The sequence below is a fragment of the Apteryx mantelli genome, chromosome 2 (assembly GCF_036417845.1).
Source record: "Apteryx mantelli isolate bAptMan1 chromosome 2, bAptMan1.hap1, whole genome shotgun sequence".
NCBI lineage: Eukaryota > Metazoa > Chordata > Aves > Apterygiformes > Apterygidae > Apteryx > Apteryx mantelli.
The window spans coordinates 146,829,122-146,856,059 of record NC_089979.1 but is presented as its reverse complement, the minus strand read 5'-3'; the positions used below and the strand labels follow the sequence as shown (position 1 = coordinate 146,856,059).

The 26,938-nt window shown below is 39.7% G+C and overlaps 1 protein-coding gene across 1 annotated transcript in view; it reads left to right on the top strand.

The window, feature by feature from the left end:
- CUBN (cubilin) overlaps window positions 1-26,938 on the top strand; it is a 155,490-nt gene that overhangs the window by 83,654 nt on the left and 44,898 nt on the right. The window contains exons 33-48 of the mRNA XM_013941561.2: window positions 5,878-6,034; window positions 7,482-7,598; window positions 9,967-10,080; window positions 11,416-11,544; window positions 11,809-11,941; window positions 14,162-14,367; window positions 15,659-15,840; window positions 17,387-17,576; window positions 18,669-18,866; window positions 19,194-19,340; window positions 20,237-20,427; window positions 20,721-20,892; window positions 22,248-22,422; window positions 23,493-23,671; window positions 25,407-25,616; window positions 25,916-26,056. Of these exons, the coding sequence (XP_013797015.2) occupies window positions 5,878-6,034; window positions 7,482-7,598; window positions 9,967-10,080; window positions 11,416-11,544; window positions 11,809-11,941; window positions 14,162-14,367; window positions 15,659-15,840; window positions 17,387-17,576; window positions 18,669-18,866; window positions 19,194-19,340; window positions 20,237-20,427; window positions 20,721-20,892; window positions 22,248-22,422; window positions 23,493-23,671; window positions 25,407-25,616; window positions 25,916-26,056 (2,641 nt within the window). The remainder of the gene's footprint in view (window positions 1-5,877; window positions 6,035-7,481; window positions 7,599-9,966; window positions 10,081-11,415; window positions 11,545-11,808; window positions 11,942-14,161; window positions 14,368-15,658; window positions 15,841-17,386; window positions 17,577-18,668; window positions 18,867-19,193; window positions 19,341-20,236; window positions 20,428-20,720; window positions 20,893-22,247; window positions 22,423-23,492; window positions 23,672-25,406; window positions 25,617-25,915; window positions 26,057-26,938) is intronic.

Sequence of the window (26,938 nt, the reverse complement as noted above, 5' to 3'; positions counted from 1 at the left end):
GTCCATGCCCAGAAGGAGTTTGGGTTTGCTGGCTTTCATTCTGTGTGCACTGTGTACTCAGGTGCTCCTCAGCTGGCTGTTTAATTGCTTCATTAGAGAGTCTGCCCTCTTAAAAGCTTCACATTGCTATCAGTTTGTGAGCTTTTGTTGATCTCACGGAAATTCAGATTGCTGCTCAATCAGCGTACGACAACGAAGAGCTCTCCATGTCCCACACTTGGCCCTGTAGTAGCAGGAACATGAAATCCTGACCTTTGATGTCAGATTGCACTTCACTCAGTACAAAGGCATGTGTGATTGGTACAAGGTGGATAAAGCACAGTGGCTCTAGCCCAAAATCCAGCCCTCCTCTCCTTGATAAATCGTCATTCACAGAGAACTCTTGTTGGCAGGAACAGAGACTCTTTTGAAAACAGCATCACTTTTAACAGCATTACCTCGTAAAGCTTTTTTGTACTGAATCAGTAAAAAGGAAACATGTCCTCATTTTGCTGAGCAGAACTGAAGATTTCATTTGGCTACAAAGCATCTTTGTCCAGTGGATGTGAACATTTTTTCTGGTTCTGAAGCACAGGGAAACATGGTTATGTTTTTTGTTTAATTTTTTTTAAATCCACTTAGGGGAATTATTGAAATGGAAAATCTACTGGAAAATAAGAGAGTATTCTGTGATATCATACAGGAATAGAACATCAGATTGCCTGGCAGAAGCATGGGCCATCTGAAACAGCAGTACTGGGCAAAAAAGTCCCCAAATTAGGGGCTAAATTCTGAAAAGACCTGAAATCCAAGCTTCAATTTTAAACCTGATGCCAGTGAAACCTGTCTAAATGCTTTGTGGAGTACTCAGCTCCATAAGCTCCCTGCAGCTATAGGCACAACTCCCATTACTTTTATAGGCCAGATACAGGCACTAGGTTTTTATTCATTAAAGGGGATCAGTGCTTCACCTGGCAGAGGAGATGGCTATGGCAGAGCTCTTTGCATAAGGTGGAGTTAGCGGACCATCACAGCACAGTGACACCTCTTTTCCTCTATTCCCATACAAGTATCTGTTGTTTGCTTCTGCTTTTTTGGTTTTTGGAGGATGATGGAGGAAGAGGTTGCCAATTAGCCCCAGTTGTGCAAACATGACTGAAGCAGCAATATGAACCGGGAGGGAGATTTAAGTTTAATGCGGGCATCAGTCATTGCCTGCCTTCAGGGTGATTTGAAAACGGATGAGGGAGAATGCTGTTTTGAAGCCAAGAGATAACAAAGGTCTCTGAGTGGTATGTGAGGTAGAGGATAGCTCTTCAGTGCTAATGTGGGGGGATCAACAAAACAAAAAGGTTGGATGGTGTTTCTTTCTCTTCCTAGTATGTCAATAAGCTGAAAACCACTTGTTTCCAACACCTGGATGTGATTTGTGTTCCTCTCATTCCATGGCTTGCTAAATGCCTTGCACAAGAACAGAGTGAGGGGACAGAAAGTGCCTGAGGATCTATAAGGATATGCATGACTGGGAATGGCTTAGGAATTGCAATCCAGAGGAACATAAATGGAAAATATGGGTAGATAAGGAAGCTAGTGGGTTGTTATTTTCTCTCTAATATAGGAACAACTACTATGTATGAGTAATACAATGGTTCCACCCTTTTTTGTTTCTGTATTTTTTTACTTATCTTTATGGGTTTTATTTGCTTTGTGAATTCTCTTGGGGCTCCCCTCCACCACTGAGTGTACCAAAGGCCTTTTCCTTCATCCTTCCCCTTCTAGACCAACTCATTTTTCCCTGTGATATGACTTGAGATGGCACATGTAGCTGTAGTATCACTTGCCAGTTCTTTGTTGAGCTTCTTCCTCCGGTTTCTGTTTTAGTTTGTTTTTTGTTTTTGTTTAATATTTCTGCTGCAAATTCTTTTCCATTGGGAACACATGAAAATGTACTTTTTCCTGCAATGTCTTCCATTCCACAGTTGTGAACAAAATGGAGGAAGGGAAAACACTCAGGTCTGGTACTTCTTGGCTATACTGCTCCTCCAAAAAGCCCAGTGCCTTTTTCAGTTCTGCTCAATGATTTCCTGTGTGAACCTGAGCACAGATCTAGGTTCAGCCAAATTAATTTTAAGCATGTAACTGTAACCCACGGTGTAACTGCTCTGAGTTCCCTCTAGAGTCAATGGACACAGCGCAGGCAAGAAAGGCCTCCAAAGAGCAGTCCAGGCAACCAAAAAGCACATTCTCCACGGATGATGGATGTCCCAGTTGAGTGCCTAAATTTAGATGGTGCCTCAGTTCTTCATCTGCTAAATGAGAATTTACAGCCTTTACTTTCTCTGGTCTACAGAAAGCATAAGATCTTAAGAAGACTTTTTGGTATCACTGTCACCATACATAAACAATAAATACTTAATTTCTTTTTTTGTACCAGACTATTTCTATCTGGAGGGTGTGTCTGACAGCAAACAAGTTTGTCTCTTTGAAGGAAAATAGAGGAAAAGAAATGGAAGGTGCACTAATTCCTGTATTTTTTGCCCATGTGTTTAACCAATGAACTATATCTGAAGTTACATTAGGAGTGAAGGTCAGCAAGACTTTCAAGTGTTTGGAGAGCCTATGAAGGCATGACTCAGCGAGCAGCATTTGTAGAACAAGGCACTGAAAAGGAGAGGGAGAAATAGTTCATTCTCTTCAGTGGCTTTGATTAAGTAAATGTTATTTTTCTTCCCTGCTGCAGTATAACAAGCAGTACACAGGAATGCAGAAAATGTAAACCTCTGGGAGCTAGAGTGGAGATATGACTTACTTTATTCCAGGTGCTGGCAGAGAGAATCTTCCCAGAGAGGACAGCTAGGATGTGGGATTTTTATGTTCAGAAAGCAAAAATTATCTTCTTTCTGTCATGTGCTTTTGCAAATTGAGGTACTCCTCTCATTTCAACAAGAAGGAGATGAATCATTCAGTTATGTTCATTGTGTAAAGAGAGGGGAAGAGCAAATTGCTGCTATGTACAATGCAAAAGAAAATCTGGCTTTTAAAAAAATTCTTGTGAGCAGATACATCTTTACTTATTACAGATGCAGGAATGCATTTTTCAGATGTTTTCAAATTCACTTTAAGGCACTATGAAGAGATACAACTATTCCCTGAACTAGTGAGGGAATATTTTGGTTTCTTATCTAGACTCAAGACTGAAATCCTCCCTACAAAATAATTTAAGTTAATAAATAGCAGGTGAGTAACAATGATGTAGCCAGAAAATACCTATGTGCTACTGTGCCTGCTTAACTTGTAGCTGCCGTAACTCCTAAAATGCCACAACATCTCAGTAACACTTATGCTGAGCTGGTGTATGAATCAGATTTTTAGCAAGTAAAAAGGCTAAGAGTCATTCCTAGTTTTCTGAAAGAGGAGACACCACTTTTCTTCAAACGAGCCTCCTAGAAGCAGTAAATATATTTGATTTAGAAAACATTCTTCTGACTCTCTGCTCTTCTCCCAGCATTAACACAGAAAGACTTCTGTATTCCAAAAAGCTCTTGGGATGAAATGTCTACTTAGTCTCTCATGTTAGTCATCCTTAATGTTTTCCCTAGTGAGACAGCTCAGTTACTACAGGTTCATAACAATCCACATGTCAACGGTCAGATCCTCAGCTGTGCTGAGTGGCACCAATCCATCAAAACCAGCAGTTTACATTAACTGCTGTCAGGCTCTCTCCGCTCTCTCTCAACACAATGCTTATTCTCTGTTCTAGCACACAGATAAAATCCTCTCACTGCTGTCTAGGGACTGTCAGTGCCTTAACTCCTAAGGGTTATTTTGTTAGTCATTATTTTTTTCATACGCCACGGTTTGTGGTTTTTAACTCTAGGCAGCTTGATTAATGTACAGAATATTTGTGCAGGGGAAAAATAAACATTGCACAGTTTGTATTAAAGTGCTGACCGTGGCAGAATGCCAAGACAGAAGAAAAGATTGAATGGATGGGTATCATGGTTCTCTTTACCAGGTGCTCATTTGTCCAGACATTGCAGTACACTTAATACTCCATCACAACGTCCCACACAGCTAGCCAGTGTTATATGCCCAAGGACAAATGTTTAATTCATGAAAACAGCATTGGCTAAGCAGAGTATGTCAGTGGATTAAACAGGAGTTTTGTGCTTTATTGCTCAGCTTGGAGGTTTATTTGAGACAGGTCACCCTTTTTCAGCTACTGTTATATTTTTCTCACTAATGCACTCAAAGGCCTTTGAATAGCAGAGGCAGAAACATTGCATTGTGTTACACAGTTTAGTTAGACATTTTTAACTGATCAGTACTGCATTGCACAGGCTTGCTAGAATCTGAGGCATTTAAAGTAGAAGAAGAAAATCTTAAGTAGTAGATCTGCTTTAACCCAATGGCATTATTTTGTTCTAAGTGCAGTTTTATTTAGCTTTTTACCTCCTAGCACCTGAGTATCTTCCAGTCCTCTTACTATCCCTTATTTTTCTCCATTTTACAATAGGAAGCTGAGTCACAGGTTATATTAAATGACATGCCTATGGTCATGTAGGATGCTGATGCTGAGACAGGAACTGAATTCAGGTCTTCCACATTGCTGCCCAGTAGTCCAAGGCTCTTCCTCCCTGGGTCACATGACTGTGCCGATGGCTCCAGTGCAAATCACTGAAACCAGGCACAAGGCTCGTGAGAGTGGCCCATGGCTGCAAACACAGCAGCAGCAAATCACGTCTGCTTGAGTGCTAGGAAAGTTTGGTGGGACGCTCTGAGCCCATGCCATTTTCCCTCCTCTGAGGTTTCTCTTTTTATAATTTTGATGTCACTTCGGCTAGAAAGTCATTGATTTTAACTTTGCTAGCCTTATCTTCCTGATTATGAAACTAAAAGAAAGGAAACAAAATTATCAGCTGTGAAGGAAAAAGAGAAGAAAAGCATTTGTGGTAAGATTAAAGTGAAGTTCTTATAAAACCATCTGTTTACTGTGCTCAGTGACTTTTTGTGCATTATGCTTTGCAACTTAGGATAATGTTAAATGCCATTAAATTGTTTCTTAAGCAGCCCTTCTGGGTTGTTCAGCTAATTATATTGTGTGCGTATATTTAGGTAGACTTAACTATATGTCTGTGTGTGCGTGTGTATATATCTAAAAAATGCACACACACACACGCACACTCACTCACATTCAGCTACATGTATTCAGCTACAGTTAGCAATATATAGGCATTCATATGCATATACATAACTGTATCTTGCTGCAGGCGCCATACAATTGGTGTTGTATGATACTGAACATTTCTTTCCCCTCTTCTTTCCCCTCTGCATAAATGACACTTCAGATATGTGTCTAGTTCAGCCCCCTAAAACTATTATAAAGCATAGATACATGGACCCTGATGCTTAATACTAGATAGATACATGTAAAAACACTGACTCAAGTGTCTTCTCTTTTTATACACAGTCATAGTCCCACTGATACACTAGTGGCATGTTAGAGCCGATATAGAAGTCTTTACTGAGGCAAGATTAAGAGTCTAACTGAATAAAAATTACCAAGAACTCATATTTAGCCATTAACAGGAAACAATAACAAAATGTATGGGGATATCTGAGTTGTTAAAGTAGAGTTGCTTCCATCCCAGACATGTACAGAGTAAAAGGGTTACATTATGCTTTTTTGCTATAAAGGTCACAGTAGCTTCAGCCCCAAATGGCTGCATTCTTTGGAAATAGCCACAGAATTAAAACAGGCAATGCATAATTTGTTTGCGCTGCTAATACCAGGATTGTATCAGGATCAAAGCGTATAAAACAGGAGACGGAATGAAATAAAAGTCTTCTTAATACTTCTATTGAAATACAGTAGTTCATTCCACTCATTTGTGGCAGGTATATGATGGCCCCAGTAGTGAAGCACCACTTCTTGGAAAACATTGTGGGACACAACAGCCTCCTCCGATCAGAACCTCCAGGAACGTGATGTATGTCCGACTGCGCTCTGATACAACCATCCAGCACAGGGGTTTCAGCGCTCGCTTTACTGAAGGTAGTTTCTTCATTCACACAGACACGTTTGTCTAATCACCAGTTAGTCTATATCAGGTACAATTTTTTAACACAGCTTATAATGGAAAGTGTTGTTTCTATACATGCAGCATATCAGTGTATATCTTTAGCAGGACTGAATTTTGTAAAATTATAGATTAAAGAATTTAAAAACACAGGATCATCTTAGATTTTTAGACTGGAAAAAAAAATGCCCTCTATGGCAAGCCATCTAGCAGACATGTCAGCTGCCTCTTATTCCTCCTAGCATTTTATATCTTTATCTATGAAGTACATGGATTCAGTCCAGCAAATCCCACCAAACATGAATAATCTAATTTGTGGATTGATATTTTCCATGGTTTCTTTTTTAATGAAAAATGGCTCCAGCTGGGCAGAATTTTTCAAGAAATTTCATATTATTGTTGATTTTCTTTCTTTTTTTCACAATAATTTTGAAAGCATTTCCCCCCCAAGATATAACTGTTTAGTTTTTGTGGAGAAAATCTTTCTCTCATTGTTTTATTAGGATTCTTTTCACTAGATGTTAGCACTTTTCCCAGCAAAAGCTTTTTTTTCTTTGAAAATTTTGTGAAAAATTGTAAAGAAGGAATTTTCGTCAGTAAAATTTCCAAAGTACCCCAAATCTTGACAACCCCAATTACTGGGGTCCTAGCTAGATGCCTAATTAGGCATTTCTGAATACCAAACACGACAGCCTAACCTGCTAAATATTCTCAGAGCACATCTACCAGATCAGGCCGTGCACAAAAAGCAGCTGGCGAGTCTGCCTGGGATGGAGGCAGCTCAGATTCTGTCTCCCTGAGAAAGACCCTGTAATTCCCATTTCCTGCTGGATGGCAGCACAGCATGATGCGTGGATCCCAGACTTTGGTTCCTAACTCCCCACTCTTACGTATAAAGTGGCTGGATGTTTATGAAAAGTCAGCATGCTTAGAAATTAAGCATTGAAGCGCTCAGCACTGTTAGCCAGAGTTACACAGTGGATTAAGCTTTTGAGTATGTGCAACATTTCATACAGTTGCAGTTTTGCTGATCCAGCTCCCAAGAGGATCATGCCAATGCCATGTGCTACAGTCCTTGGGCACAGGCAGGTTCTGGAGGGTTTCTCACTGTTCTTTCCTTCCTAAGTGCCAACAAAGGCAAAAGATCAGAGAAACAGATGTATGATTGGGCTACCCTGAGCTCAAGTTATTTTGGCCCCAAGATTGCTCTCTTAAGCTATGTATGAGGCAAGGTTTGTTCCCAAGTCTTTCTGACTTCCCTCAAATTCTTGTCATGTATTTTACCCTCATTTTACATTGCTGCAGGGTGTTGTGTTTTATACATTCCTTTTCACTACAGAATATAAGATAGGTGTTTTATTTATATAAATGTGTGTTTGTGTGTGTGTGTGTGTGTGTGTGTATATGTGTTTCATTCTAAAGCATGTGGAAGTTTCATCGAGTCAGATTCAGTTGGGGCAGCAATTTCCTCTCCTCTGTATCCTGCCAAATACCCAAACAATCAGAACTGCAGCTGGATTATTCAGGCTCAGGAACCATGTAAGTAAAAACATCTTTTATAGTTAGCTGGATGACTAATATCCTCATCCTTTTTTTCTGTAATAACAATACAAAATTCCTGCTTTATTTCTCTAGGAAGTTCTGCATCCTGGTAGCTCGAGAGAGTATGAATCTCCTAATCTGTCCTAAGTCAAATTTTACTGTAGAAAGATTTAGGACATAGTGAGGAAAACAAAGTTTACAACTTTGTCATCTTAGCTGATTTACTGGGACCTGAGTGTTGGAATTATAAACTAGGTGTTGAATAGTATGTGAAGCTGGAATCATCTGTCAGAAAATCTTATAGATACATAAGGCATAACATATAATACATAATGCATAATATCTAATATAATATTATATATGCATTTGCATATACACACACACCTATATATACATCTGAGCTTATTTTGGCCTGGATTTTTCAGGCTAGAGTTGTGGTGTATCAGATGTACGCTGTTAACATAAATAAATAAAATTGCAATTAAGTAGTGACAAAAGGTAGGGAGATATTTTGATTTAAAATAGAATTTAAAAAGAACATAAATACACTAGTCTCATGTACATAGCTATACCCTCAGATGTTTCTCTCTAATTTTAGACAGATTTATGATTGATGTTAAAACACCAACATCTTCCATTGGATATCCAGTATTACTTTTACAGTGTATAAGATTTCCTAAAATATATGTACAACTGGGAAGAGTTACAGTATCCTGGTAACATCATTTAAAGTAAATGTTTATTTTTACCAGTGACTAATGACCAATTATTGTTTGCCTGATATCTATCCATTGCTATTAAAATCATAGAATGTTCCAACCACATTTAGAAGTTTATTTTGCTAAGTTATAAAATGAAAAACAATATACCAAGGAAAACACTAAAACAAAAATTAGGAGATAAGCAATTTTTAAGCATAGGTTCTTATACAAATAGATGAAAAATACATCATCAAAGCTGTTCCTGACCTATACAACAATTTTTTTAAGGACAGTCTCTTCCTGGATCTAGGTTGAAAGTTCATACATAGCTCTTGTCTCCTGATTTATATCAGTGTGAGAGAACAAAAAAATCCTGGATAAGAAGTAGTAGAGGCTTCCTCCATATATCACAAGGACCACTACATACTACATGTATTACAGGTACACATGGCTTTTTTGTGCCAGCCACACAGCGTAACAGGACATAGCCGTATAAAGTAGATGTAGTCATTGCAAACCACAGCAGAGAGTTCTTGTTCAACTTTTACTGAGACGGCCAACAAGTCTTCTGCTCTCACCACCCACTGTGTTTTTACTTTTCATTTTATATCTCAAGGACCTGCACTGATAGCTGCAAGTGATTGACTGGCCTGGTGCACAAAAGAGGGCTGAACCCGCAGGCTATAGGGTTGAATGGCAGTCAGTGGCACCCTGCTGAACGCAGCGCCTGGCCCGTGTTCATGATTTCAGCTTGTTCTAGCTAATTAATCATAGCCAAGGGAGAAACAAAATGTTTGTGTCAAATTCAGACTTGGTCAATGTGAGAGAAAACTTAGTGGGGCCATGTAGGCACGCTAAAGCTGGGCCTAACTATTACCATGAACTGGTGTTGAGAAAACCTCTGTTCTTCCATTCATGAATTCAGCGGTGTTCATATTGAACAGGCTAAAGCAATATGAGAATCAAAAATACCCTGAGTCAGAAATCCTCTTTTTTGGCTTGTAGGCTACAGTCTGAGGGCGTGGAAAATCCAATTCCATACGAATATAGCTGAGGGTAGTTAATGATCCTTTAACCAGTCCGACTAATGTATGTGGAACATTACCACACAATAAAGATGCAGCTCTTTCTGAGCCTGGAGCAGGGCAGCGTCAGTTCACATTTTGTCCAGATCTGTGGTCTAGATCACAAAGGGACAGGAGGTCATGGGTGCATAGAAGTAAGTTTTGTTTTTCAGTTATAATGTGTGCAAATTTTCCATGCTGTATTTGGTCACATTTACACTGCATTTACACATTTTACATGAAGCTGTTCAGATGTTGGAAATTTAGGTTCATGTGTATGCATTAAATCCTACACTCCTAAACTATAAAGTACTGAAATATGAAGATATTTATCAGCACTTTTACAGTAAGGATTAATGGACTTCCACCAAATTCACTTCACATATCAAAAATTAAATTATTTCAGATTTTATGCTTTATGATCCAATAACAGACACTAATTTATTTAACTGATTGACTTCAGGGGAGAGAAGAAAAGATGGTACTTCTGCTATCCTAGAATGCATATGGAAAAAAGAAATCCAGTGTGTGTTTACATGTCATTATGTATGTGTGAAATGCCATCCTTCCCTTCAAGCTTTCACTCTTTTCTCTTACCAGTTAACCACGTTACACTCTCATTCACTGACTTTGATATTGAAAACAACAGGCAAAACTGTACGACGGATTTTGTAGAGCTTTTGGATGGGAATAACTACGAGGCTCCTCTTCGAGGTATTGCGCCTTCCCCTGTTTATTTGCTACATAGGACTACACACAATGTAAGCAGGAGAATAACATTTTTCGTGAGCGTCCTCCTGCCTGATGGACTTGCCCTGACATTGTGAGTACCCATGGCGGCGCTGGCCCAGGGAGACCCCAGCCGGAGGAAAAATCCTCAGTGTGAACAGTGTGGTCCTCAAAGGCGCCGAGCACATCCCTCCTGACCTGCGGTGTGGAGCTGATCCTGTGGCCTGTTTCCCTCCTCCTCAGCAGGGCCCTGTGGGAAATGGGGGGAAGGAGAGAGGAAGGAGAAGGCTCTGTCACAGCAATTCAGTTTAAATGGCATTCTTCAGGGTAACTGTACGAGGACAGATCGTAACCCTCACCCATAAGCAGAGTCAGCGCCATACACAGGTGAAGAAAGCTGCAGGTTTCTGGGAGCAGAAAATGAATTTTCCTCAAACCCCTGAAAGCTTGACTTTCTGCTTGTTTCTGATTTTTCTATGGCTTTCTCCTCACTTCTTTGTCCAGAGCCATCACCTCCTTGTGTAAAGAGCAGCAAAATTTAGTATTGTTTAAACTGCCAGCAAACCACGAGGCAGCCCTGGCCACAGGCTGATCCTGACTCCCCTCACACCCCCAGCATTGCCTCGAATTCACTCCTGGGAAATTGAGAACATCTGTGCCTGATTCTGCTCTCCCTTACACTGGATTCCTATATACTCCCTTGACAGGAGTGGGGTTACACCCTATTTAAATGGGTTGTAACTGAGAGCAGACTTCAGTTCTTTGTCTCCTGCCCTGGGCCTTCACTCTGTTTCTCATGCCAGGCAAGAGGACCAGGGCACTAGCACCTATCTTTTTCTCTGCTGTTGGATGCCTTTCTGCTGCAGTATGTTTAATATGCTTAACCCCCATGTTATAGTCTATTGCAGGAGAACTGGTCTGTTATTTGTCACTTTTTTTTTTTTTGTTAGAAACCAATGAAGTGAAGCAAGAAGTATTAGCAGATATATTTGTTGGGATTTTTTTTTCTAATTAGGCTGTATTTTCTGGACAGAGTGAAGGCAAAAGATTTCATCATCAGAATAGCCAGGAATTAGGGTGCCTGCAGTGCAGGAGGTCCAGGTTCAAATCCTTCCTCTGATAAAAAAATATATTGCCACCAGAACTGAGTTCTCTAATGGAATGGCTATTTCATATTTATGTATATTTAATTTACAATTGTAATTGAAAGCAACAAATGTTATTCCTGACTGCTGTCAGGAGCTAATCCCAAATGTTAGGTTAGCTATAGTAATTATATGCTGAATGCTTCATTTTTCCCTCTGGCTTGTTCTCTTTCAGGCCGTTACTGTGGCACTACTATGCCACATCCTGTCACTTCTTTTGGTAATGCCTTGGTGGTGAACTTCTTCTCCAACAACGACATTACCGCCAAGGGCTTCCATGCCACCTATGCTGCGTCATCATCATGTAAGTCCATACAGCAGGTGTTGCTAGCCTATGCCTCTGATTTTTAAGAAAAGGAACAGATGCTGTATCTCTTTGGCTCTCTGACATTGCCACATTTAAACTCCCCTATTGCCCTACCTCTCCTTTTGGCCAAGACCTCAGCAAGGCAATCACTAAGTTAAAGAATAAGGAGAAATGCTTCCCCGATTAGCAAATTCTCTGGCCCTCTCAAGATATTTTTTCTGTTATCTTTCTCTAGCCTCTGCTGTCTCCTTCTCATTGCAGCCTGCGGGGGTACTTTCCACATGGAGAGAGGAGCTTTCAGCAGCCCTGGCTATCCCCAGCCGTACCCTCTCAACACCGAGTGCGTCTGGAAGATTCTCAGCTCCCCTGGCAACCGGCTTCAGCTGTCCTTCATGTAAATGCATTGCCAGGGGTTATTATTCAGCCCTTTAACGGAGCCGAAGGAAGGATGCTCTGTGATTATTAGGAAATGCAATTACCAGATGATAAAGCTGAAACATGCTCTTAGAATAACTTTGAAGGAAAACACAGCAATGGCTGGTGGCAGCTTGCAATCAGTGTTCTCTCTTAGTCATTGCTTATGTTAAGGCACATACAGCATTATATAAATAGGTGGTTTCTTGTTCGAGCAACATGGGATGCTGAAGAAGCCAGATCTCACTCACTTATAAACAAGAAGAAACTTAGCATTACCTCACTTCTTTTTTTTTTTTTTCAAAGGAAATTCCTATTATTTCCCTACTGTCAAGTTCATCATACTATTTATTATACAGCTGAGTAATATAAAGGGCCCAAATACTCCATGGACTGTAGCTATAGAATTGATATCAAAGTCTTCAGAGTTACTCCAACGACAAGAACGGGTATAGTGGTGGAGGTACAACAGGGACTAAGGGAGTGCGTCAAGGAATTTTGTTTTCTCTACAGCAAATAAAATTTCCTTTGAAGACTTCAGACAGGAAAGTTATGAGTGATCCACAGAACAATGCAAAGTCCTTTAGCAGGGTAGTTAGGTTGTTGTTTAACCATGATGTGGATTTCTGAGCTTCTCTGTTTCCCAGCATCAAACAGTAGCTGGTGCCAAGGAAGAGAGCACTGTCCCCTTGCAAAGCTGATCAGAGATCAGCAGGAAAAGCAACGTAATTCTGAAGCTTGCTTTTACAGTTAATCAGGATAAAAGGAAAATTCGTCCAGTAATATGCCAGCTGCATAAGGTGCAATTTGTTAAGCCCATACTGACTCACTAACACAATAAAAAGGACATTATAGTCCTCCTTTACTCACTGAAACAGAGCTTAAGTACTACAGCCTGAAAACATTTTCCAAAATATTTGCTACAAAATAATGAATAACAGCTTTTCAGAACAAAAACAGAGATCTAGTATGAAACAAACTATCAACAGAACATACATTCAGATATATAAAGTGATACCGAGTTGATGTAGGCTCTTTTTCTTCAGTTACACATACTTGAAAGGCAAGCTGAAAAACACTGGAAAACCTGGAGTCATTGTGTTAGAAAGAGGTATTTATTTTATTTAGTTTAACATTGGGGTTTTATAAAGTTTTGTTGGCATGAGATATTCATTTTCTTCAGCTCGGTCTGAACAAAAATGCCTGTCTTGCAAATTGAGGGTTAGCTTTAAATTACTCTAAAGTATGTCCAGATGAGTGGCTGGAACTATTTCAAAGGCAGTCTGTATGCTGGAGATATATGGCTATGTTCAGGACTGAAGGAAGGGGAGGAGTTGTTACCAGAAAATCAGAAAGCACAAATATTTGAGGCATTAGTGCACTAGAGGCACTTTCTGGAATTTTTACTATATATTCATGGCCAACTTCTGAAAAGTATATTGGATTGAATCAAAACACTTCACATCATAGAATAACTTGACTTAGAAATCACAAGATAGTGATTTTTGTAATCTATTTAGCATTCAGGTCAGTGCAATAATTGAAAACTTATTATCTGATTGCCAAATTCCACTCCTTTTCTAAGGTAAACATTGGTTTAGAAGAATTTATAGCAATTCCTATTATTTTTTGGAATCAGTTACATGAGATATGAAGAGGCCAAAGGAGCAGTAATATTTCATAGTTCTGGAGAAATTGTTTAGGGGCTTTTGAGCTCTGAGGTGTTAGCTACAAATGAATCTAGGCCCCTGGAAATTGTTTTCTGATCAGAGAGTGTAATGAAATAATACACCCATGTTGGGGGCTGCAGACTGATTTGTAAGGCTAAAAGTTTTCTCTGCACCCAAGAGATGCTAAAGTCTAACCTGGCCTTATATTAAAAATCTGTTTTATATGTCAGAAACTTTTTAAGTTTCAATGATGTTGTTGGAGAACCAACACATCTTTAAAAGGGTTTAAGAACTCTTCAAAAACCATAACTTTTCAAACTGAAGCTCTGTCACGAGGTAAGGGGCCAGAAAGGAATGAGCTGTGCATCGGCGGCACTGCCAGCGAAGGAGTAGTGATTTCTGGGTTCTGGGGGGCTTTGTTGCTGCCATCTTCCTAACACCAGCCACAGGGGCATTTGGGGCATGGCAGGGCAAACTGAAGTACGCTTCGGTCACATGTCTGCTGATGCTCTCCTACTGCTTTTGAACAGAGCATTTCAGGTGGAACAGAGTAACGGCTGCACCAAGGACTACCTGGAGATTCGGGAAGGGAATGAAACAGGCATGCTGGCAGGACGATTCTGTGGCGACTCCTTGCCTTTAAATTATACATCTACTGTTGGACATGTCCTGTGGGTTAAATTTGTCTCAGATAGCTCGGGCACTGGTGGTGGCTTCAGGGTCACATTCTCTCACTGTAAGTAAATGCTATTTAATTGAAAACTATTGTTCTTCTGTAACACTTGCAAAAGGATTCAAAAAAGTGAACATCAGGCCCTGTAAAGTGTATTAGAAAATTCTTGTTGAGATCAGCAAGGCTGTGATTTCACTTGAAAATATTTTCTAAAATACCTGCCTAAACTTTAAAGGGATACTCTTTCTAAAACATATCAGAACAGAAGTCATGTGCACATAAGTCTATTAAGTATAATGTAATCAGAAGAATTAGACATGAACTTTTATCTTTTTTAATTATTATAACAGACCATTTATTCAAAATGAATCACATTATCCTTCTAGAAGCAAACAAATTCCATTGATTAGGCAAAATATAATGTGTTCTCTATTTCACTGACTGTTTTCTAAATGCATTTCTCAGTTGATCACCTAGTTTTCAGATTCCTCCTTTAGCAACGTTAAGCTAAGAAGACACAAATAAGAGCTACATGCTAAAAACTTCTATGGTAACTCAAGGTTACCAGTAGCCTTAGAGTTAGAAATATCTGACCAGATGCTAGTGCTACTTGTGAGTATACAATCATATTCAATGTTTATGTTGCAATTTATTAGGCAATTGACAAATTAAGAATAAATCATTTATTTTTCAGATTTGCATTTTGCTTTTAAAGTAGGACTATGTCCATATTCTGTTTTGGATCTAGATGACGTTAATCAGGGAGCAGAATTAGAAGAAAGGAAATGCTGCCAGTTCTTAGATCCAAAGCTGCCAGGGACCATTGCAAACACTCAGTCTGACTTTCCGCACGAAGCAGGCTGCTGACGACATGGCTAGACATCCACAGCAGTTCTGATTAAGCCAGCTAAACTTCCAACCGTTTTGCTTACTTTGTGACTTTTGCTACTCATTTTCAAAAGAAATTTTAGATAGGTCATAGCTCAGTCACATCGAAACCATTTTTCCTCAGAACATAGAAAATCATTTTCTTACTTAATGCTTCCCAGGAGCAAGTGAGCATGAAGCAGGTGGAGGGAGGGGGGAATTGAACCATGCATGCGATCTTCGCATCTCTCCTACAAGCAGAGCCACATGGCTGGAAGGTGTAATTTCCTTCAGATGAGGATACACTTCATTCCCCACCACAAAGAAGTAATTAGGTGTGCATCCTAGGACTACCTGAGACACAAGTCTATGCCTGAAAGTGCCCTGAGTAAATTAAGTCATATGGGCTGAAATGAGAGCTATATTCCAGGCCTGGGCCACAATACTTCATTTAATCTATGCAAATTGTCTCTTTCTTGTTTTTCAGTGTATGGAAATGACATTGTGGGAAATAGAGGACAAATAGCTTCACCACAGTGGCCCAGAAGTTACCCTCACAATTCCAATTACCAGTGGCGGATAAGTGTAAATGCTTCACAAGTTATCCATGGTCGTATACTGCAGATGGATATCGAAAATCATTACAGATGCCATTATGACAAATTAAAGGTGATTTCATTGTGAGAAGTTCTTTTATTTTAATTAACTTTGATAAAAATAATGAATGGAGCAACTTAAAAGATGAGCAGGAAAAATTTCCACAGATCGGGTTGGGGGTCATTGGTTTTGCTATGTTATCTTTTCTGTAATTATTAGCTAGAGGAAGAGTCACATGCTCTTTGGCTCCCTAACAGATATTTCCAAGCTGGAAGTTTGAAACTTATTGAAAAGAAATCCACAATGGTACAATCATGATTTTTGAAATCCAAGAATTTCAAGTCAGATACCAAAATAAAAGATTGAACTTTGCTCAGCACTGGTTCAGTTGAGGACAATAGTGATAATATCAGCCCAATGCCTCTAGAAATAAGGCCATTTTAAAAGCCTACATGTGCTTCAAAACCCCCACTGTGCGCTGATCCCCTCCCCCCCCCGTGATTCAGTCTAGCCTCTTTCAGGCTAAAAATATAATAAACATGGTGCTAAGCAAAATGGAGCGATACAGGTAAGCCTTATATAAATAACTACTTAGGTAAATAAGGTAAATCTCTTCTCCTTTGTTTTCTACCAGCTGATCCAATAATTAACTTTTTGTTTCATCTTCTTTGGTAACAAGAATTTAATACTAGATCAATATATTTGAATGTAATTCATCATTAATTCACTAATACCCAAATATTAGTTCAAAAGGGAAATGTAACTTCTTTCCTCTCATGTCAGATTTAACAGCATCTTCTTTCTTTCAGCTCGGTCTGGCTTTCTTTGTCCAGCCCTCTGAGAGGAAGATCAGTTTTTAAAATCAGCTAGATATTCAGTGGGCGTAAATCAGCCTAGGTCCTTTAACCTGTCTCAGAGGCCAGACCTTCAACGTAATGTTCATTTTCTGTTTCCTAGCTTTCTCTACTGGACATGCTTTTCTTCAGGGGAAGAGAACAAGAACACAAATAGGTTTGAAAGGCAGCAAAAGAGAAACACCTTTTAACTAACCAAGAATTTAGCTTGTGAATAAATAAAATGAAAATATTTTCTTACATATTTATTTAATAGATATATATATTTAATATATTTAGATATATATAATAAATATAATATATAAATATTTATATATATATTTATATATATATAAAAATATAAATATAATAAAATATGTGTGTTCATCAGGAAAAAAAAGGAAAAGAAAAATTTCAAGAAAATTAATCCCCTTTTCCCACAGATTTTATTGTTTTCTCCTCAGCAAAGCACAAGATTGTATTAATGGCTTTTTTTCACACAAGAAGCCAGTCAATGTTCCCAAAGAGCAGCCCTGTGACAGGGAATGAGCTGAGTTTGATGGCTTCTGTCCAGATCCTTCTGAGAGAGCTTCACAATTAACAGTATACAATGGAAATTTTACTCTGTGTTTTGTAAGAGCGATTGGTCTCTAACTGGGATTTGCTGAAAGATCCATGTCCTTCTCACTCATTTTAAAGAGGACACTGTTCTGCTCAAAATGTTGTTGGGTACAGGAAGGATTCCTCTGCGAGGAATGGCAGCTTCTCTCTCCTCCTCTTTGCAGGTTTATGACGGGCCCAGCATTCATTCGCGTCCTATTGCAACATACTGTGGCACAGCCCCTGCTTCCTTCGCAGCCTCTGGCAGCTCTCTGACAGTCCAGTTCCAGTCAGATTCATCTGTGAGCGGAAAGGGCTTTCTTTTGGAGTGGCATGCCGTGGACGGTTCTCCTGCTACACGCACCATTGCTAGAGGTTGGTCTCTAGTGGGGTGCACAGCTTAAAGTGATATGCCGAGGGATGTACTGAGCTTCGCCTAAGAAAACTGCAAACCAATCCCCCCACAAGAAGAACCTCTAGTTATTAATTGAGACACTGATATTTTAATTAAACATTTTAATAGTTGTATTAAACAATTTCTATGGACACTCACATATACTATTTTACACTGTTTTGAAAATGAGACTTTATGTCCGATGGAAGGGTATTTTTCTTTATACTGGTGTTTCATGAAAGCTAAACCTTTTATAAACTTTAATGAAAAAAGTATCTTTCTTGAAATACCATTCTTAAATCACTGGCCCTTGTGGTTTGAAATTTTTCATGAAACTGCACCATAAATAGAGAGAATATGTTCAGTATGACCATATATCTCTTTGAGAAATAGCTCCTGAAAGGAAAGGGAAAGTGCTTATTATATCATTGATTTTGTCTGAGCAAGTTAAGCAAGAGAAAGTTAAGACTAAATAGGACATAGTGAAATGTCTTGTTTCTAAATCTGAAGGCAGATTTGTGGGGATAGAGGGACTAAGGATCCCTGGGGTTCTGCAGGATAGCAGCAGTATTTTATGGGTTTATGTGCTGGGAGAGCATTAGAGCACTAGATAACCCGTCAAGGACTCCATCTGGTCCTAAACAGATAGCTGTGACATCCTAATGGAGAAAGGAAAGCACTTCAGTTTGAAGAGAATCTAGATTGTTTAACTCGGCTAATCAGCTGATCAGTACCTGTTTTGTATGGTTACGTATGCAGCCTTCCTTTCTGTTGCCTTTGTTAAACTGTGTTAGATCCTGTTAGAGCCTATCCTAGATATTCCTCACAGTAAAATAGGTCACATCATTACTACACCAGGTAGCAAAGGACTATAGTCCTTGTAGGTCTGGTGTTTCAGACTTTGTACTCTCAGTTCAAATACAAGCAATGCCTGAAGAAATGCATTCCTGTGACTATATACATCATCATGTGCCCATTGTGCTTAATGATAGGACTGTCAGCTTACATTATGTATGGGGCAATGTTCAGTTTAAAAAGTGGATGCTTTCATTTTGTCTCCCTCTACGTGGCAGGTGCATGCGGAGGGACTGTAACAACTGAAGAAACACCTTCATTCCTCTTCTCACCGGGCTGGCCCATGAATTACAGAAATTTTGCTGACTGTGTATGGCTTATCAGAGCTCCTGGATCCACTGTAGAGTTCAGTATCCTGGCCTTAGACATCGAATCTCACAGCTCATGCAACTATGACCAACTTATTATTCGAGATGGTGAGAAGTCAATCTTGCTCTGCTCTGACAACATGAAATAGATAGCCAAGGTCCCAGTATCTAAAATTCTCTTGTCCATTGAGCTTAAGTAATCTAAAGAGCAAAAGGAACATGCTCTAAAGCAGTTTTCTGTTTATATTCTGAAAATTTCTGCTGGTTCACTTAAAGTCTAGCGAAATATTTGATGGTCTATGAAAATGTTTCTTGGTCTGGGAGGGTTTAAAGATCTTGAAAAACACTTGCCTGAAAGTGTGAGACCTACAGTGACTGACAGGCAGGTTTGAATTTATTTGGTTTTAACACTAACATTTCTTCTTTTGACCCCAGGAGACACTAGTCTTTCTCCAGTGTTGGCTACTATATGTGGACGAGAACCTCCTGGGCCAATAAGATCAACTGGAGAGACGATGTTCATCCACTTCATGTCAGATGCAAGTGTCACTGGAGCTGGGTTTAATGCCTCCTATTACAAAAGTAAGACTGGTTTCCCTTCTCCCTGCAGTAAGTGTCTATCTTGCTGCTTACTACTGGGTAAGGAAAGAAATGACTCTTGATGGCATTTTTAATGGCTGCCTGCAATCTATCCAATTAACCACATGAATGAATTATTCACATCTCACAAATACACATTCATAAATCTCTGACTCTGTGAAGGTAAAATTTGCCATTTGCCCAGAGATATAACACAATGAAGCATGATTCAACTAGGCCAGTCACTTTCCGTAAATAAGAATAGTGTGTACTAAAGAAGGTTATAACAGCTCAGCTGAGGGATGAAAGAGAAAGAATGCCCAGCTAAGAGAGGGAAATGAATGATTCGAAGCACAGACACAAACCAGACACAGAGGGATGCTGAGAACTCTGTAAGTTTCAACCGGGATGTTAGCAGTTTGCAATGGCACTCCTCACACATGTACGCAGGGAAGGTGACATATTCCTGAATGGGCTGGAGGCACCAAGGAAGGTGTAATGAAAACAGTGGGCAGCCAGAGGAGATTGTTCCAACTTGCAGCTTGTGGTGGTGATGGTGGTTTGGTCCATAGCTAGAAGCAAAGAACTCAGATATTGTAAAGATATGCTCATGCCATTGAGATCCTTGGCATAGCTGCCTGCTTACTTTTTTTTTGAAGTCTGAGAACCAGGTCTCAGTGTGAAGATGTTTGGTGTGTGTCATTTTGCAACCTGCTGCCTTGTATTTGGCAGATCATTCATTGTGTGCATTGCTGCATGTCCCTCAACTCTTCAAACACTTGCTTCAATGTTTACTTTTATCTGTCACATCTTCCTTTTAGGAGAGGGTTTTTTTTTGAATGAATATTTGAGTAGTTAATGCTAATGTTTTCTTCTTGGCTTCAACTCCTTTTTCTCAGGCTGTGGAGGCTATTTGCATACAGGCAGGGGTGTGATCACATCCCCCAACTACCCTCAAGACTACTCTCCTAATCTGAATTGTTCCTGGCACGTACTGGTAACCTCTGGATTTATTATTGCTGTCCATTTTGAACAGCCTTTCCAGGTGAAGACAGAGGATGCTTCCTGCAACCATGGGGATTATGTAGAGGTGAGGTTATTGGGTATGGCCCCAAATCCTCAAAGCTATTAAAGCTACTGAATCTTACAGATTTCAGTGTAAGACAACCCAGCTTCTCAGGAGGTGGAAATACCAAAGAGAAATACCAAAAAGAAACACCAAAGAGATTCTTTCTCTGCCTCTCTCTTATTTATTACTGTGTGTTAATTAATCACTAGGTTATTGTTTTCCCCCAGGGCTGGAAGCACTGGGATAGCGTATGCTCAAGGTGCGTACTCCAGGGCTGTGTGCTTGAGTGACCTTAGCAATTTTTCTTCTTTCAGCTGAAGAATGGATTAGATGCTGCTGCCCCACCTTTGGGGAACGGACGGTTTTGTGGAAGCAGCCCCATCTCTACCATGTATACCTCAGACAATCAGCTGTTTGTCCACTTCATTTCTGACAGCAGCAATGAGGGTCAAGGATTCAAACTGAAATATGAGGCTAAGAGTCTAGGTAAGTCTAGGTAATAAACACAAGATCTGCAACTCAATAGAAATAACTTTGAATTTGTTCTCTTAAATGAGTGGTTTGTTTCTTGTTATAAATCCCAACTCAGAGAGACTCTAACCTGGTAAAAGCAAATGTCTGGAAAAATGTCTTGTTTTCCATTTCAATGTGTGACTTCTGATCCTACTCTCCATTTTCTTCTCTTTAAAGAGAGACAGCTCCAGCTCATGGAAAATGGAGGTATTAAAGTAAAAAAATATCTGATTGGGAGCGCTTTATGAGGGAGGTAGGATCTGACATTAGAAAGAGATATTCATAATTCATACAGGAAAGGAAAAGAAGCTGAAAACAAGAACATGATTTTCAATATGCAATACACAGTGCAAATGCTAAGTTATATCAGGAATGATTCAGGCTAGCGTATCTAGAAAAGTGATAACATTTCTCACAAGCTGTGCTCTCAACTGAGAAAATAACATTCCCTGTCAGAGCTAACATTTTTGAAAGGTGGGGACTCAGGTTCCAGGATAAATCAGGAACTTGGCACTTGCAGTTGTTCTACTGTATTTATGACACATGCCACTTGGGACACGGGGAGCCCTCCTTCAAACAGTGACTAAACGTGAACTAAACATGGCAAAGGCAACCTGTCAGTGCAACTCAGTTTGTAAGTGCTTGTTTTCTGCCTGCTTTTCCCCGTTGCTGCAAAGAATCATTGTTAGCATTACTCTAGTGGATGCATGAAGGGAATGGGTGAAGCTGTACAGTAATATCTCTACCACTTCAGCTTAGAAAGTCTGCCTGACTAAAACCCTGTATTTACCAGCATTGTTAGAACTTTTTTACTTTTTTTTTTCTGAAAGCTTTTAGCCAAAAGTAAAGATATTTTTGTAGGATAAAGGACCTGAACAAATCCTTGTGTTTGCTCTGACTGGCATTTCTCACAGATTCATTATTGTCTCAAAGAGACATTTCAGTTTTTGGAAAGCAGAAGTAGGGAATGATTCACAGAAGAACTGATGGATCTGACCTGTTGGCTTTCTAGCCCTTGGGACTGGGGCAAGAAGCATGTTTCCTGCTGGGCTTAAAAGCAGTCCAAGGAAGAACTAATAGTGGTTTAACTGAGGGATCTGAACATGTGGAAATGAAGGAGAACTGAATAGACAGGAGCACAGAAGCTCAGCTTTCTACACTGCATTAAAATGTTTTCCCATAGTAAGAATACAAAAAGCATTTGTTTTTGACATGACTATATGACACCAAAAGGAAACTGTGTTAGAATATAGTGATGACTCATATTTTTGACACCTCACCCATTTCCTTAACATGTTGTTTTTTATTGGTAATCTTCTCTTTCCCAGCTTGTGGAGGGAATATTTATATCAATGATTTCAACCCCAGTGGATATACATCTTCCCCCAACTATCCGAGCAATTATCCCCCACGTGTTGACTGTGTTTGGACCATAACTGCTCCTAATGGACGTGCGGTAGAGCTGCAATTTGAAGATCAGTTTTACATTGAACCTTCACCGAAGTATACATCTACATTATTTTGCCTGTGTTTCCTGAGAGACTCTGTTTTGATTCTTCTTTCCCTATTACTTTCTCTAATTCCTCCCAGAGTGCCCTTCCAGATTTACAGTCAAGAGTGACTAAGAAATTTTTGAGAGAGGTTACTGATGCTATCAAGTCATTTGTATATATTCACAGGACTTCTTATTGTATGACAGAGATCAATATAACAGGCAGAGAAGGAAAAGCCGAGGTAGGAAGGTACTTTCTGTAAAATCCGTGCCATGTAGTCCTTTCATATTTAGATTTTCAGCCATTGTGGCTCTGAACTGGCTTTAGTCCAATGGGTCACCTCCACAAAATATTTGTCTTCCTCTTCCATTGCCTGCCTGCTGGTTTGCAATGGGTCTACCTATTTTGCACATCCTGCCTGAAGCATAAATACAAGGCCTGGTTTCCAGTTGAGGTAATTTCATCGATTTGGGGTAGAACCAGTACATGCCAAACCCTCACCTGCAAGGCTATAAACAGAAAAAACACTGTAGGAGGAAGGATCCCAAAGGTGTCCTTCCTCTCTGGCTTCCTTGGAGATCTTCTGGGGGCTGCTCATCATTCTGTAGGCAGAGCTGCCGGTTAAGATGTTTTGGGCCTTTCTGTGCCTACCAAAGTAGGCCCCCAGTTTTGAATATTGATTCCCTTCAGCTGTCTTATAGCTGTTCCTTAATTCAGCAGTCAGCAAAGAGGCTTAATAGGGAATATCTTCTGAATCTGAACACTAGCAGAGATGTGCATGTTAAAGACTGTTACAACTACTTTATTAGTACTGTTCACACCCCCAGGTCTGGTTGCAGGTATGATCAGACCATAGACTGGGTTTGGGATGAGTCTTTCTCTATGTTTATAGCACCTCTTTTGATTCAAAACTTACATATCTATCACAAACTATCACTGATTATGAACTTCTTGATTCTGTCCTCATCACGTTGTATGGAAACTGATCTAATTCACTGTAGCTTCCTGAGTTTGTATAATTGCTGAGATGTTTTAAAGCCATTACTGCTGTACACTGAATAGAAAACTCTCCTCTTCTAGCTGTACGTTCAGTTACCTAGAGCTACGCAATGGTGCCGACTCCAGCGCCCCTGTCCTTGCCAAGCTGTGTGGAGGTTCAATGCCAGGCTCGCAGAGATCCTCAGGAGCTGTCATGTATATGAGGTTCAGGTCGGACAGCAGTGCCATGCATGTGGGATTCAATGCTAAATACTCCATCGGTAACACTTGCATTTATCAATTTCTCTAATTTTAGAAAAGATTTAGGTCTCAAGTCCCAGGCTTTTGTAATGGGTCTTAAATCATTTGTAAGAGGTGGTCTGACAGATACTTGCCTCTTTCAATTACTGTTAGAGCTAAGGCATCGGAATCATCATAGGGGTTAACATCAGCATGTACTCCACCTAGCAAGAGGTGCAAATTTTAGCAGAACAGGAAAATACTAATAGATCTGCAGTAGTGGGAACAAAGACTGGGTAAGCCCTTGTCAAAGACAAGGGACAAAGGGACACTAGCAAAAAGGCTGAGGTGGACAAAGACAGGTAATATGATTTGGTTTTCAGTATGCAAAATTAGGCTCACTTTCATGAGCAGAAAGCTGAAGGAGAATGCAAAGATAAGCCAAAAGTTGGCAGAAAAGAATAAATTAAGAGCTTCTCTATGTAAATGTAAATCAATATTAACAATGCTGCTAGACAAACAGGAGAAGCACAACAATGGAGCAGAAAAGGAATGAGGGGTGAGAATCATTATCTGTCAGCTGGGAAAAGAAATACTTTAAAATTATTTGCTTTCAAGCTGAAAAAACAGGAAAAGATTAGCAAAGATTTAAAATGAAATTAAAAATAGTCTTTGATCAAATTAAGAAATATGGTACTCTTCACCTTTTTATAATGTTCATAATTTTAAAAGAACAGCATCTATTATGTTAGTGTCTCACATATAAGAGAGTCTAGGACTGATAATTTTTCAAAGGCAAAGAACTAAACTATATTGTTTAACACAGGATTTTGTTGACTGTGTTAGACCTCAAACACATAAGCAAATATATTGTGCTATTATATCTCTGAAGGTGAAAATTGGAAGCCACTTGCAAGAAAATATTGTTCGTATGCTGAGCCACAGTTTACGTTTATCTGTAAAAGATTTTCACTGTCTCAACTGTACGCCCGTCAGCTTGGAACAAAGCACCAGTTGCTTAGAGTAGGCAGTATGAACACAACTGTACGAGGCAAGCATGTACCTGTCATCATTGCCATGAAAAGATTATGGCTAGCAGACACACAGAATACCCTGTGAAATCCAATGTATTCCACCAGGGAATATTATTTGCTCTAAGCCTTAGTATTATGAAGTTATGTTTGGTAGGTACCACAAAGAAATGAATTTTCAGAGGGCAAGAAATGAAAATAAATGAACTGTGATGTGGTCTCTTACTGAGGCATCATGAGGAGTGGTATGGTAGTAGGAAGGGAATGCAGGAAAGAGAAGAGGAATCTGAACCATTGCTGCAGGCCCAAACCAGCAGTCAAATTTGGTCAGTCATAAAAATTTAGATCAGTATTTAGCAGACCAAATTTCTTTGTAGTTGTCCAATAGAGAATTCCATACACTGACTGTGACATGTTTGATATCTTTTTAAGAAGAGCTGGATTTTCCGGTAAATATGGATGTTAGTAGAAATTATATATAGGCCTTGAAATCTGTGAATTTATTCAAATTAGTGACAGACAGGTCAGAGAGGAAGGGATGCTTACAGTGGAAGGGTATGTGTGGTAAAAAACAAACTAGGACTGGTTGAATTAGGGGGAGAATGTGGAATCTGAAGGCAATTTCCCACTGTATTACCTCAGTTACTAAACAAGTCAGTTGTGTCATAGCTTAACGTCCTGTTTAGAAGAAAGATCATCTCTCTGAGGTCCTTCCTTAGAGTAAGCAATGTCCTTGCATTTGCAGCTCCCTGTGGTGGGACACTGACGGGACAAACTGGCACCATTGAAAGTGTGGGGTATCCTAACCTTCGTTATGAAGATAACCTGCTGTGTGAATGGTTTCTGCAGGGACCCAGGGGCCACTATCTTACCATCAGAGTAGAAGGCCTAGATATTCAAAACTCCTCTGAGTGTGCAAGCGATTTTGTGGAGATCCGAGAATACAATGCCTCTGGTCAGAAAACTGTTTCAATGTTTGTCTTCCCTTCCTTCACACTGCTAAAGAAACCTCTGAAGAGGTTCCAGAAAGCGTTCCCCATTGTGTATAAAGCGAGCCTTTTGAATGAACAATGCTCCTGTCTGCCTTGCTTGCTGAAGCAAAGCAATGTAAACAAAACCCTTCCATTTCCCAGTGATGACTTGATTTTACTTGTTTACTCCTGTCTACCTAGTTAAATTGAAAAGTGATCCTTCAATATAAATGCAAATAATATCTTTGATATAAAATTGTCTTTCTGTATTTGACTTGTGCAGGAAATTTATTGGGCAGGTACTGTGGTAATACTCTCCCTGATGCTGTGGACACCTCTGACAGTTTTGCTTATGTCAAGTTTGTCACTGATGGATCAGTCAATGCCCAAGGATTCAGACTGCACTTTGATTCCAGTGCTGAAGGTTGGATTTATAAGATTATAAGTTTCTATCAGGGAGGCAACACATACTGTACACCATAATTGTTAAAGTTCAGCACACATTATAGATCACTTATTCTTGGAGTGGTGTGTATTTGCTCTTCAAATCTGTGTCTGGGTTAAATATGGATAGAGCTCTCTGACCACTAGTTAGCTGAAGGCTTGAGAGGCAAGCAGTCTTCTGCTATAATGGATGTTGCCCTCAACAGTAGGTCTCAGACAGTGAAGCCACTCTTCCACATCTTTTCTTTCCAGCAGTCAGTCCAGGGATGCCCTGCAATACCCCTCCCATATTCCTCTTGTCAGGGTGAAAGGTTTAGAGAAATGCTGTGATTTTTCATTATGTTATTCTGTACCTCTGTGGTGGATGGTATTCTTAAATCTCTAGTGCCTAAAACCAATATTTTGGAGTGAATTCTTCTCCCCTGCACCTCCTGCTCAAAAAGATTTGCAGAAAAGTGGGGGAAAGGGAGCTGATGATGTAAAAACTCAGAGTTTACTCACCTCCTTTGGGCAATTCCCTTACCTAAAAAGGAATCTCCACCAGCCACCTGTAGACTTGCAAGACAGTGCACACTTACATAAGAGAGTCAGTTTAGCAGACCAGATTATTTTCCTCAGAGATTTTACCTTTCCAAGTACAAGGTCTTTCCAGGTTTAGCATTAGTGATGAAGACAGGACAAACACAATGAGTTTAAGAGCTCTGTCCTGATCAGGACTAAGGACATAGCCCTTGTTCTGCTTCTCACTTCTCTCTTATGTTTCTGAGTACCCATGCAACATGTTTCCCACCAAAATCTGGCTACTTTTTAAGAAAGAAATTCTCAGTAGTGATTTCAAAGAACCTCCTGCCAGCCCTGTGGA